Source organism: Microchirus variegatus (genome assembly GCF_963457635.1).
Source record: "Microchirus variegatus genome assembly, chromosome: 20".
In the NCBI taxonomy this organism is placed as follows: domain Eukaryota; kingdom Metazoa; phylum Chordata; class Actinopteri; order Pleuronectiformes; family Soleidae; genus Microchirus; species Microchirus variegatus.
The window spans coordinates 8,503,679-8,517,070 of NC_139821.1; the positions used below are offsets into that span (position 1 = coordinate 8,503,679).

The 13,392-nt window shown below is 40.5% G+C and overlaps 1 protein-coding gene across 2 annotated transcripts in view; it reads left to right on the forward strand.

The window, feature by feature from the left end:
* LOC310941400 (ELKS/Rab6-interacting/CAST family member 1-like) overlaps positions 1-13,392 on the forward strand; it is a 115,533-nt gene that overhangs the window by 32,237 nt on the left and 69,904 nt on the right. For both annotated transcript variants that reach the window (XM_083906564.1, XM_083906565.1), the window contains 4 exons: positions 1,938-2,075; positions 3,332-3,472; positions 5,490-5,630; positions 7,889-8,076. In XM_083906564.1, coding sequence (XP_083762690.1) covers positions 1,938-2,075; positions 3,332-3,472; positions 5,490-5,630; positions 7,889-8,076 — 608 coding nt within the window. The remainder of the gene's footprint in view (positions 1-1,937; positions 2,076-3,331; positions 3,473-5,489; positions 5,631-7,888; positions 8,077-13,392) is intronic.

Genomic DNA, 13,392 nt, shown 5'->3' on the forward strand with positions numbered 1-13,392 from the left:
CAATCAAGCAGACATAAAGCAAGAAGGGGGAGGAGAGATGCATACTAATGAGCTGCTCTTGTTCAATAAATGATGACCTTTGCTGTCTTCAAACGCTGTGCCAGTGGAGAAGACAGTCCAGTGTCTGCGAGGGAGACAGAGCTGCTGCTGCTGACTCCTCCTTTTATATCATTTGCGCTGATGATTTCCTTTATTTCATCATGTGGAAAAAAACTAAAAATATCCATTGTCCACCTCTCCTTTCCTCTACATGGTTTTCATCTGTCACTCTTTGTTAGAAATGAAGGAAATTACCTGAGTGCTTTGACAATTAACGTCCCCCCCATCATCGTCCTCCTTTTCTTTGTTTGTTCAATGTAATTTTCTGTTTTATGTGAGGAACATCATGAAAAGAGGCGTCAGGCAGATTCTCCTTTTGTTAACGTACTCCAGTTCATTATCACCGATGATTTTGTGGCCTGAAATAGGACAGGACAGATGCTGTGCATGTGTGTGTGTGTGTGTGCGTATGTGTGCACGTATCAGCCATCCAGCAGTTGTCAGATTCAGGAAGTGCAGACAGGATCAAAGAGTCTCACTGCTTCTTGTGTGTGTGTGTGTGTGTGTGCTCTTGTCTTTCTATGCTTGTGTGGACCACTGCTTAGCAAGACACCTTTTTTGTGGGGACATTTCTCCTTGTGGGGACCTTATGCCGGTCCCGAATGTGGTCCCCACAATGTGGTAAAGACGTAGATGTGTGTGTGCGCTCTTGTCTTTCTATCCTTGTGTGGACCACCGCCTGGCAAAACACCTTTTTTGTGGGGACATTTTTCCTTGTGGGGACATTATGCCCAGTCCCGAACGTGGTCCCCACAATGTGGTAAAGACATGTAGACTGTGTGTGTGTGTGTGTGTGTGTGTGTGTGTGTGTGTGTGTGTGTGAAAGTGAGTGAGTGAGAGAAAGAAAGAGAAAGAGAGGGGAAGGTGTCAGTCAAGCTGTCAGGTCAATAGATTAATGAGGCGCTTGAAACGTTTTACCGTATGAACACTCACACACACACACACACACACTCTTTCTGCTGTACTGTAAATGTTTGTGTGTGTGTGTGTTGTGTGTGTGTGTGTGTGTGTGTTGGCTGCAGTGGAGTCAAAGGTTGCATACCAATCTCCCTTTCATTTTTTTTTTCTGTGACAGGTTGTCAATCGCTCGTCTTGCCCTTCTATCTGCCAGGATCGAGAAACAGACTGAGAGAGAGAGAGAGATTTTTCAATTTGACCAGTTTTCCTCTCACAATAACACATTACATCAGCTCCATTCCCGTCTCGTCGTTTCTACCGAATATATTTTCTCTGCGCTTTTTCAACCGCTCGTTCCGTCCGTGTTTTAATGAAGACCGCAAAGTTGACATAACGCCTTATCTTTGTCTGTGATCTTTTCTCTCTCATACACACACACACACACACACACACAAACACACACACACTAGGCTTAGGGTGAGTCTACTACCAAAAATCACTGTGAAAGGAAGCTGGATGAGAGATGGAGAAGGGGAGGAAAAGGTGTAGGGTTAGGGAGAGGATGGATTTGGAGGAGGGGGTTAAAGTTGAGGAAGCTGCACCTCATATTCTTCTTAGGTCTTAGAAAATCTCCACATAGAATCACATGAGACTCATTTTATAAAGAATTTGCTGCTTGTGGTTAAGAAAAAATGTGGTAGAAGTACATTGTCAAGGAAAAATAGGAAAGGAAATGTGGGAGATTTGGACGACAGGCAAAACAATAACGTTTTTAGATCCTATTAAAGTTGTGTAAAGTTGAATTAGTAGTTTTGTCATTAATAGATATACTAGGTAAATGTTCTACAGTACGTGCTGTTTGGAAATCCACTTTTGTCTGGGCCGAAGTACAAGAGTCAAAACTGAATTTCTGCTTTCTGCTTTTTTTGTCCCGTCTGCAGATAGAGAACCTCCTGGATCAGCTGAGGGATAAAGAGAAACAGCTCGGCGGCCTGAAAGACAGAGTCAAGTCTTTGCAGACCGACACGTCCAACACTGACACCGCACTGGGAACACTGGAGGAGGCTCTGGCTGAGAAGGTAAACACACACATACACACCAGAGGGTTGCTGGGTAAAGTATCCAACCCCTAATACGACTGCTGGTGTATAAAAAACCCTCGTCATGAAGTATTTGTCTTTAATTCTTCTTTTTCAGAATCTATCCTTATCTATATTTTAGGTTGCTCCTTGGCAATAGCTTCCTAATTCCATTGTACACGTGCAGTAACAGTTAAAATCTGTCCACTTATCTATTTATTCTACAGGGAATTAAACCATCATTTCCCTGTTTTTGTATTCAAAGCTTAAACCCTTAAACGTTTTAAATGAGAACACATTGTTGGAATGTTCTGCACAATTGTTACCAACTCACTCAAACACACGCACACACACACGTAAAGGAAACAGGGATATTAATTGTTCCAACAGTGACTAATATTCGGGGTGTCCACTCGATGTGTGTGAGTGTTGGCCGGATGAACTCCTGCTTCACTCGAATAACTTTTAACAGGAATTTTTCATCACTTCATTTTCTTTGTTCTGCTTCTTTTGGACGTCTCTCTTTCCTGGTTTCATGCTTTTTCGATCGTTCCGACCTCATTTTGAATCATTTCCTCACACACACACACACACACAAACACACACACACACACACACACACACACACACTGTTTTTCATCTTGTAACGTCTCAAAGCAAACATTTCATGCTCCAATGTGGAACATCCTGTTTGTGTTTCAAGCTACTTAATGATAATTGCTGGGTTTTATGTTTTGTCGATGCGTTACTGTATAAACAAGACGTATGTTTCCTATCATATGTGATTTGTTTTATTTTTGGACCAAAAAAATTAGTCCAAATTTGTCGAATGTTATTCAAGTGAACCTTATACTATTATGTCACACACTAGTTTACTTACAGTCTTTTTATTTGACTGTAAATGAAATATCCTCATATTCCAAAAAAATGTCACTTCTTTTGTGCGAGTGAACTTTTGAACTGTTTCCTGAACTGGCTGCCGTGTTGTTCTGTCGCTGGTCCACGTCTGTAGCGTTTTAGTGGCTGTAAATTTTATATCTTGAGCCAGAATGTGTCTGAAAATCACTGCTGGCTGTTAGATCCTGTCAAAGCTGCCATGTACATAAAGTTTAATGCGAGTGTTATTGGTATAGAAACTTGATATTGAGTGACTGTTGGGAGTCAAAGAGGTGATTTTGAATTCTCCCGTCTGCTTCTCTCTTTCCATCGCTCCTTCTTTTGACCCTATCTTTTGTCTCCTCCTCTCTCAAATTCAGGAGCGAATCATCGAGCGCTTGAAGGAGCAGCGAGAGAGGGAGGAGAGAGAAAAGGGAGAGGAGATGGAGTCCAGCAAGAAGGAGCTGAAAGAGTTGAGGCAGAAGGTTTCTCAGCTGCAGGCTGACCTGGCTGACCGCGAGGTTGGAAAAGACACACACACACATATATCCATATCTGTGCTATTTATCAGAAGAACACACACTCTATTTGTCTCTGTCAGGGAAACATGATTGAGTTATCACTGCAGAAGAAGACCTTGAATCCTCCCAGGGTCCCCGCGTGCTGAAGGACAACCGTGATAAAATAGTCCCGTTTCCTTGACAACGATATGCAAAACTCATAACCAGTGGAAACGGTGACGGGGAGACGAGTTGTTTCTTGCTCTAAAAAGCCACATGATTCATCGCAAACCGCACTGCTGAAGCAGAGATGCAGAGATGGGGGGAATGACAAAGCCTTTTTAGAAGAGGACGTCTTCTCCGTTTTCTCCCCGCTGCAGTTTAACAGCAGCAAAATGTACCGCATAACAAAAAACATAATATGTACAATGGCAATATTTAGCATTGAAAATGTAATGGAAATAAGACACTGCACTACTTACACTCTACACATCATACACATACATAAATGTCACACCATCTTTGTGGCAAATTAGTTTGTTAGTAGGTAAATTTGGCTGAAGTTTCCAGTGTTTTTTTTAAGTGGGGTACAAAGGTTGTTTATATCTGGTATTGTTCAAATAGTTCTACCTATAGCAGTTCACTCTGTTGGCATCCTGTGGGCTAAGAGCTGCAACTAACGATTATTTTTGTAATCGTTTAATCTGTAGATTATTTTCTCGATTAGTCCAGTAATCGATCGGTCCATAAAATGTTAGAAAACGTTCAAAAAAGTTGATCGGTGTTTGTCAGACCTGGAAAAGACGATGTTCTCGAATGTCTTGTTTTGTCCACAAACCAAAATGATTCATTTTTAATGATTTATTTGTTATGTGGAACAAATAAACTAAGAAAATATTCACATTTGAAACAATCAAATCTTCATCATGAAAAAAAGCTTCAAACCGATCAATCGAAACCTCTGCCCTCAAATACTGTAATGTTTCCTAAATCTCTGATGAGACATCATGGTCATTTTATGTCTTTATATAAAAAAAAAAATCTTGCATATATCACCTTTAAATCACAAAAAGAAGCAGGTGTAAGCCTGGTGTTCAGAGGTGATGAGAGTCTAATTTATTACATTTTTGGAGATATTTTGGAAGGTTGTCCACACAGACAGAAAGTGCTGAAAGATGATTTCATTCATGCATATAGAACGAAGCTAAAGCTAAGCTGAGCTAATCACCTGCTTGACTTCAGCTTCTTAAAAAGCCCCAGGGAAAAATCCCTTTTGCCTTTTTTGTGATTGCTCAGCAAATGTTCCTGACCCGTTCCTCCCCAGTGTTATAAATTCAGAAATACATGAAAAAAAAAACCCTAAAACATTCCTCTCTGCACTGCTAAACACAGATGTGCGGTTTGTCTGACAACAACAATATATATGCCTACCTAAATATAATCGGAGTTAGCATCAAGGTCTCTCTCTGACCAACAGCCCAGTCAAACATGATGATCCATAGTCCGGAGTTGGTATTGTCAGTCAAGGGTAAAATTACACGTCTGAGTGTCTGCTTGGTTTCTCTTTCACTGCCCCCACCAAAAGAGGAAAAGACCAGAAAAGAAAGGCAGTGAGAGACTGCAGAGATGGAGGAATGAAGCTGAACAAGTGAGAAAAGAGACAGGTCATGGGAAAACTTCTGCTGGAGAACCCAGCTGTTCTAGTCCAGTTTTTGTCATTATTTATGATGCCAGTACTGCCAATTATACTGTATATCAATGCAAAAATATGAAAAAAGATAAGTTGCAGCAACACTGATGTTTAATTTGACTTTAAAACCTGCAAATGACACTTCACATGTACTTGTTCCTTCTGGTTACGTAATAGTGTGGTGAAGAATAATTACTGTGGTTAATACAAGGTTGTCTTAAGCAGAGGAAAATGAGAGGAAAATAAGAGCAGAGTTAAAATAATAAACTATGGTTATCCTTGTACGAGGGCTATACTGACAACACTGGTTGTGGTATTCACTTCCTTCACTTGTGTTTTCCCCCCCAGACGACGGTGTTGGACCTGAAGGAGAAGGCGTCATCGCTGGCTTCCTCCACTCTGAAGAAGGACAACAGGCTGAAGAGTCTGGAGATCAGTCTGGAGCAGAAGAGGGAGGAGTGTGTCAAACTGGAGAACCAGGTTAAAAAGGTGAGAATGAGAGGAGGTTATTAAAGCATCAAAATGACAATCCTTCTTCTTCTTAATTAAGCTGAGCATTTAACTCCATATACCCCTTGCTGTCTCTTAAACATGGCTTTTAGTTATTATTGACGCTGGGCGCGGTAACGAAATAGCGGCGTCAACGTTAACGCATGATGCGTTGCCATGACGAATGACCAGAAAAAGAGGCTTGTGACGTCATGTTTACGTGACTCCAGATCGTTAAAATTAGTCTCTAAGGCACACGTGTCAAACTCAAGGCCCCCCCAGATGTTGGCCCGCCACGTCATTTTATGTGGCCTGCGAGTGATTAATTGGTCTGTGTTAAAATAGGTCTATGCTGCTTTACGGCGTGTGTTGACCATAAACTACATTTCCCACGATGCATGGCGATTGCGTTCCCCGCAAAGTGACGGCATCGCCACTAGATCGCAGCGTATCATTGTATATGCATCATGCGACGAGTGAAATCGAATAAGTAATAAATGCAGGAAGTTATTTAGCAATATGTTACGGAGTAGTTACCTTTATTTTACATTATATTTTGTTACATTTAGTTACATTTATTCTGTATGACAGTTACATCTGGCCCTTTGGGGGTAATTTGTAGCGCTGCTCTTTTCGTTTAATAAACAGGCCGCTCCAGTTCGTCTGTAGGTGTGCTAACGGCGCTAAAGGAGCTAATGCAGCTAACGGAGCTAACTGGTAAACGGTGCCTGGACTTTTTCCGGTCAGTCGTCATGGAAACGCGTCATGCTAACATGCGTTAACCTAGTGCCCAGCACTAGTTGTTATGCTTCCTAACACTTTAACTTCTTTGTTCCACCTGTATTTTTGTTCATTTTCATTGCTTTATTTTATTCTCTCTGTTACCTATAACTGTGTTTTGAAAGGCGCTATGTAAATGAAGCTTATTTTCAATATAAGTACTATCAATGTTGGCCATGATAGGTGTAGACAAGATTCAGTTGAACATCACTCATCATTATGAGTGGATCTCTGTGGAGGAAATAAAACAGTGTACAGGTAAAAGCACAACTGAAGAGAAGTAGAGAGTTTTAAACTTAATAACATCTCACTCTGTGTGTGTGTGTGTGAGAGTGTTCTCATATCACATATTCTCCCCCACACAGCAGCACCATGAAATGGTGTGTGTGTGTGTGACGGCTCGCTGACAGCCTTAAAGTCATTTTCACAGAGCAGAGAAGACAGCAGCTCCACCACACCCTCAAATTTGTATGTGTGTGTGTGTGTGTGTGTGAGAGAGATGGAGAGAGAGTGAGGATGTGTATGAAGGTGGCAGCGAGTCTCTGCTATTTTTCCTATCTTATCTGAGTTTATTTCTCAGTCTCTTTCTGTTACCGTAGAAAAAAAGACAAAATAAATTGTGTCTGCGTGCGCAAGCTGATTGACATTGTGTCTATGACATAGTGTGTGTGTGATGTTTCTTTTTATCCTTTTTTATTATTATTTGCCTTTCTTTCCTTCTCTGTTCTCCTCCACCCAGATCTTTTTTCAGTCAGACACCCAAACATTTCCTCTCCACAGAAGGACCTGTAAAAAACTGTTGTGCACTTCCAAAACTAATAGGTTTTATGCATTGTGAGACCAAGAGATGTGCACACACACACACACATGCACAAATTCAATCTGTCCCAAGAGCAACATCTGCTTCTGGGAAACACATACAGCTGTTCTAACCTTTAAGCTGCTTTTAACTTGTGTTTTTTTCCTTTCTTTTGTTTGATTTTATTTCTTTCTTTTTCTCATTTTCTGCCTCTTCTGCAAAGCTGCGGCGAGCAGCAGAGAACGACGCCAACCTTCCATTTATTCAGTGCATATTTACAACTCAGCTCTCATACGATGACTTGTAATAAAGCTGTTTGCGTTCCGATTACTGATTTTTAAAAGTGATAAAAATGCGATTAGTATGCGATTGTTAGCATATCAGCCATCTCTCTTCATTAAAACAAATCTATGCGTGTTCAAACGGCATCAAAGAGCCCTATTTCTATATATAATACATGAAAATCCTTTGTTTTCATCAGCAAGGCCTCAATATTGCCACCATCGTTTTCTTTTGATATTAATCACGACTAATGAGGCCACATTATGTTTCATCAGCATTGCTTTTTAAAAACACATTACTGTACATAATCTGCCCGAACAGCTGAATGCACTTAATCAAAAGCAAATGTTGTGTATATAAATGTTTACAAATCCAGTGTCTGGCCTTTCTCTTTCAGGCCCACAGTGCAGCAGCCGGCTCTGACAGTCAACTCTCCGAACGCATCTTCTGCCTGGAGCAGGAAGTGACCCAGCACAAAGAGGATGCCGGGAAGGCCCAGACCGAGGTGGAGCGGCTGCTGGAGATCCTGAGGGAGATGGAGAATGAGAAGAATGACAAGGAGAAGAAGATCCATGAACTGGAGAGGTGAGAGTGGAGGAGGAGGAGAATGACTGGAACTGCAACTCTGTCCTTCTTCTATAATCAATAGAAAACAACTAGGACTGTCTTTACTTATTGAAATGTAAATTAACACAACAACACTCTGCTGATCATTTTCGATTCAATTACAGTTGGAGTCTTCCTAAATAACTAATCCTCCAGTTTTCACTTTTTCTCACCCTTCTTTCTCCCCAATCCTTTAATTTCTACTTTATTCCTTCCATTATCTCCTTTGTTTACCTTATTCATGCGTGTATGATGCACATGATACTGTGCGTGTGTGCGTGTCCATCACACCTCAGAACCCCCTCTGCTTCTCATCTGTGGCGTTCTCAGCAGTCGCAAAATCCGACCCCCTCCCCCGCTGCTGCATCTCAGCAGCCTATGGGGGGGCTGATGATGTGGGACTACCTGGGCACGTGAGTGGCTGGCAGCCCTGTCAGTCATTTTTGACAAATGCACGATCGAAAAAAACCCACAAAAAAACAGCACTCACTTTGCTTGTCAGAGGGACCGGGATGTGAAAGCATCGTGAGAGCAATTACTCCCATGTGGAAAAGTCTCTCTAATGTAATATTTCAGACGTGAATTATGGAGGACAGTTTCATTCAAAGTTTCTCAAGCATCGTAGAGGACCACAAGCCCCTGGGAACTTAGATTGTTCAGAGAGGATCCTTTATTCAGATTAAAATATCAAATGAAAGTCACATTCACATTATGATTAGGCCATACTGTAATCATACCTTCTATACAGCTGCCTATAGTTAAAATAATGTGTAATTTTCAACATTTTGAATAAAAAAACGCACTGTCATCCATAAAATCAAACGGAATATCTTTGTTTTGAAAAATGGGAGAAGGGAAAATCAAACTAGTAACCTCCATCAGTACAATAATATAGGTTTTGTCACAATAATTAAAGGAGATTTTACGTTTTACCAGCCTTTTCCACATGGGACTATGGAGGACCAAACCTGACGTGATAATAAATAAATAAATAAATACAGGAATAAATAAACAAATAAATGTAGGTGAATAGAAAAGTAGTCATTTATTTATTTATTTATTTATTTATTCCTGTATTTATTTATGTATGCATTTATTAATTAATTAAATAATTTATTTGTTTATTAATTATTACGTCAGGTTTGGTCCTCCATATGGGAACAACACTCAGTATGTTCACTAATAACACCAATCAAAGAGTTGCAGCATTGGATCAGTATTTATTTACTCAGAGCTACTCTGTAACAGAAAAGAAAGCCCGTAAAAGTTCAGCAATCAGCGCTCCAGTTGAAGTCATTCTCCTCTGAACCCTGAGCAGAGGTTCTTGTTATTCAGGCGTGTGTACGACAAGCCAAAGCTGAGAGGTTCATCAAACGAGGGCAAGGTTTGGCAGCGGAGTCTTTTTGCTGTAAAGCCCTGAAAAAGACTTTGAGCCTCTGTTCCTGTCAATGATGCAACTCTTTCATTCAGTGGCTCTGTTTTTTCACGCTATCACTTTTGTTTTACTTTCAGAAGAGGGTGGAGTTCACTGGACAGTTCGCTATGATTTTTTTTTTTTTTTAATCTATTTATTTTCTATTAACAATTTGTTTCTGTCTGCTTTTCTATGTGTCTGTCTAATTTTGGATCTACCTGTCGTTTGATTTGTATGTACTCTTCTATCTACCTCATTAGGTAGCATTAATCTGTCTTTTCTTTCTGTTTTCTGTCCTATTATCTCTCCGCTTGCATGTCTGCCTGTGTCTAACTGTCTCCTTTCAAATCTGTTTCATTCCTCCTGTCTGTTCAGTCTGTCACCGTATGAAGACGAGTACAAAAACAGTCAAAACTCCCTCTTTTTTTAGGGGCCAAGAGTTTTAGAATAACATTATTAACAAACTGAAGTGTACGGAGAGGCCAAAGTGGGTCAAGAGTAAAGACTCCTTCCTTTCATATCTGCTGTCTGTCCGGTCCATCTTACTGTCACCTTCCTCTCAGCTTCTGTCCGCCTGTGTGTTCATTAAAAACGAATAGTTGATAATGATTTTTTTTTTAAGGGGTATTCAGTATTTCCTCTCTGAGTCTCAGTCTGCACAGTTGAAATAGAATAAACTATAAATAATTCAGCTGTTGCTGCATTTAAACCAGTGGATTTTAGTGTGTGTGTGTGTGTGTGTGTGTGTGTGTTGTTTTAGTCTGACAGATGCAGATTGTAATGATGGGAATACATGGATGAAGGACTTCTCACCAGAGATGGTTAGAAAAGTGGAATTATTCTTTCCTGTGAAGACGTGATATTAGAGGATGCAAGGTTATATAGGTTTATATAGGTTATATAGGTTTCCCACATGCTCAAGAGGATAGTTTAGTTTGCGCTGCTGTTTTCCTCTGATGATCAAAGAGCGCTTCTAGGCTGTATATTTTGAACTTGAACAGGTTTTTTCTTAAGTTTGAGCTTGAATTATCACCTATGATTGTACTGTTTGTTCATATTAAGTGCTCTCCAAGTGAATCAACACAATTGGGACTTTGTGAATTTGAATCAGAACAAATCTGGAAATCAGTAGTGATGCCCAGCCTCATTTGATTTTACTTACTACTGTCTTAAAACTCTCTGTGAAGGCATTTTAACCCAGCTATGTCACTGGTTGCCCAGTAACTGTATATCGCGGTGTTTTGCATGGTGCTGAGGAAACACTTCAAAAAGCTTTGTGTGTTTAAGATTGTAATATATTCATTAACCAGGCTTTTTTTCTGACCCACAAGCATTGACCCTGTAACATTAAGTGTACATAGCTACAGGGCTACATAACCCTGCTGTAAATTATTATACTTAGCCTCAAGCTAACGGGTAGACCAGAGGAGAACGCATTCACCTTCCACCAACTCTTAGCTTGGCACCAAGGCTAATCTCCCTGGGTTTACGAGTGAGCAGTGGGAACATTACTCATGAAAAGATCAGATGTGGGTTAAATAAGAGTAAAAAAATACGTCTTCCTCTCCAGTGTAAAACCAGCTGTAATGGTACCAGGTTATTTATTTCAGTAACTAGGATAGTAATTGGAACAGACTTGAGTGACTTCACACTGAGGGGAAATGGAGCTGAAAATCTGCCCTGATGGCCAAAATAAAGGATTTGGATGGAAGAGTGGAAAAGAGAGAGCTGGAAAGAAAGAGGAAAAGTGAAAGGAAGGTGGTGGCAAAGAGGGAGAAAAACAGCAAGATGGAACTGAAATAATGGGTGGAGACGTATAAAAGAACAGGCACCATAGTGGGAATAGGGGAAGCAAATGAGCGAGAGAGAGGGATAAAAGTGGTCGAAAATAATAGAAAGAGGAAGTTGGTTTGGAGATATGAAGAATATAAACCAGAGTAATGGGAAATTAGAGAAGTTTATTGCGTGTTATATTGTTCTGTAATGGACAATTTGTCTCTGGCACGCTCTCATTTGTGAGTGTGTTCCCAGGCATAAGTTCACCCTGGAGTTTGGGCTTTGCCAGTTACAGGAAGAGCGATCGTGTGGAATATATTTTGGGGTCAACCAATTTGGGGAAGTAAATTTTCCTCAAATTTCACACGCTAATTGTTTTCCTGTCTTTTTAATAGAGACTTTCCACAAGCGCCGCACTGTTCAAGTGGCCCCAACAAGGCGCTTAAGAGGTCGTCCGCAATGTCTAAAACCAATGGAGAAGAGTGAGCGCGGTCTCTGCTTCTGCTTTGATTGGCTATTTGCTCACTTTCAATGGTTTGTTATTGCAGTTTCATGTGTGTGTGCGTGTGTGTGTGTACTATCGTCTTTGTAGAGGTCATGTGAGGTAAAGGAGGTAGGGCTGTCCCTGTAACAGTGAGTCCACTATTTGTTCCTCACTTTGTCGTCTGTGGTGCAGAACCAGAAATATTCCCACACGCCACTTTTCAGGCGCTTTGGTGTTGTGATCGTTCACTTGGGAACACGGTTTAGTTTCTTTGTGTCCAAACTTGAGGTTAAGAACTTAAACCCCAACATTAGATCATCGCTGTCTTGTTTTCGTGATGTATTTCAAAGTGGTTTTTACGCAGCGGCTCGTAGCCAAAGAAAAAGAGACCTTGGCTTGTGACTGAAGGGTTGCTGGTTCAAGTCCCCCTGGGCTTTTGATCTTTGCCAAATCAAATGTGCGCATCATCTACTGTGGCGACCCTTTAGGGAGGCAGCAGCCAAAAGACAAAATAAATTCACAGTGGTTTTTAGGCCAAGCTGTGCTCACAGTTCTCTGCTAGAAGCTAATAGTCGAGCAGATTAGCAAAAACATCATTCACAACGGGAAAGAAGCACCAACATTTGACTGAATGTACCTCTTGGGTCATTCTTTGGGTCTTGGGTCACGTAGATTTTAAAATGGCGCCATTTCCAACCATCTTTTACATCAGAATTTAATTTCCTGGGCCAATTTCAGTGATTTCAGTGTCAAACGATAGGTAAAAAATTTGAATGAATAAATCAGAAGTCCTTTTTATATCTCTTTCTGCCATTTACTCAGAAAAGAACATTTTATATACATTGATTCTAATGTTCAGGTTATAATTGGTTATACCATTGTGTTAGTTGTATGCCATGCTGTACAAATGATATGTACAGTAGTAAGCAAATGATTCAGCTCCTCATGATGACCATTTTTGTACATTATTTTTGAAAATATTCCAAGTAAATGGGAGAAAGAGATATACAAATTAGAATTCAAATTTTTACCGATAATTTGACACCAAAATCAATGAAATCGGGCCAGGAAATTAAAATTCTGATGTAAAAGACGGTTGGAAATTTACATTTTGAAATTGAATGACCCAAGAGGACTGGCGAACTGTTCAGGGTGTACCCCACCTAACGCCCTATGTCAGCTGAAATGGGCACAGCACCCTATACACACAGGATAAAGCTGTAGATAATGAATGGATGGATGACCCAAGAGGTACATTCAGTCAAATTTTAGGGCTTCTTTCCACTTGTGAACGAGTTTCCTGGAAACAAAATGCAAAATCTGCTCTACTATAAGGCTTAATCCACTTCTATGCTGTATATTTTGAACTCTAATGTGCTTTCAATGTTTGAGATTGAACTCCCTCTCCCCCCCAGACATCTGATTCTTGGATAGAATGTGACTCTCCTAAAAAAAAAAAGAAAGAAGAGATACCTGCATTTGAGCGACAGTATGTTTATGTGGTCGTCGACCTGCCTGTCCAGCTGTTTGCTTGGTCATGCCTGTCCTGTCCTGTTTGTCTGCATTTTCTCTGTCCTCCTCTCTCTGTCACCTCCTCTGTGTCTCATCTCTTTCCTCTTTG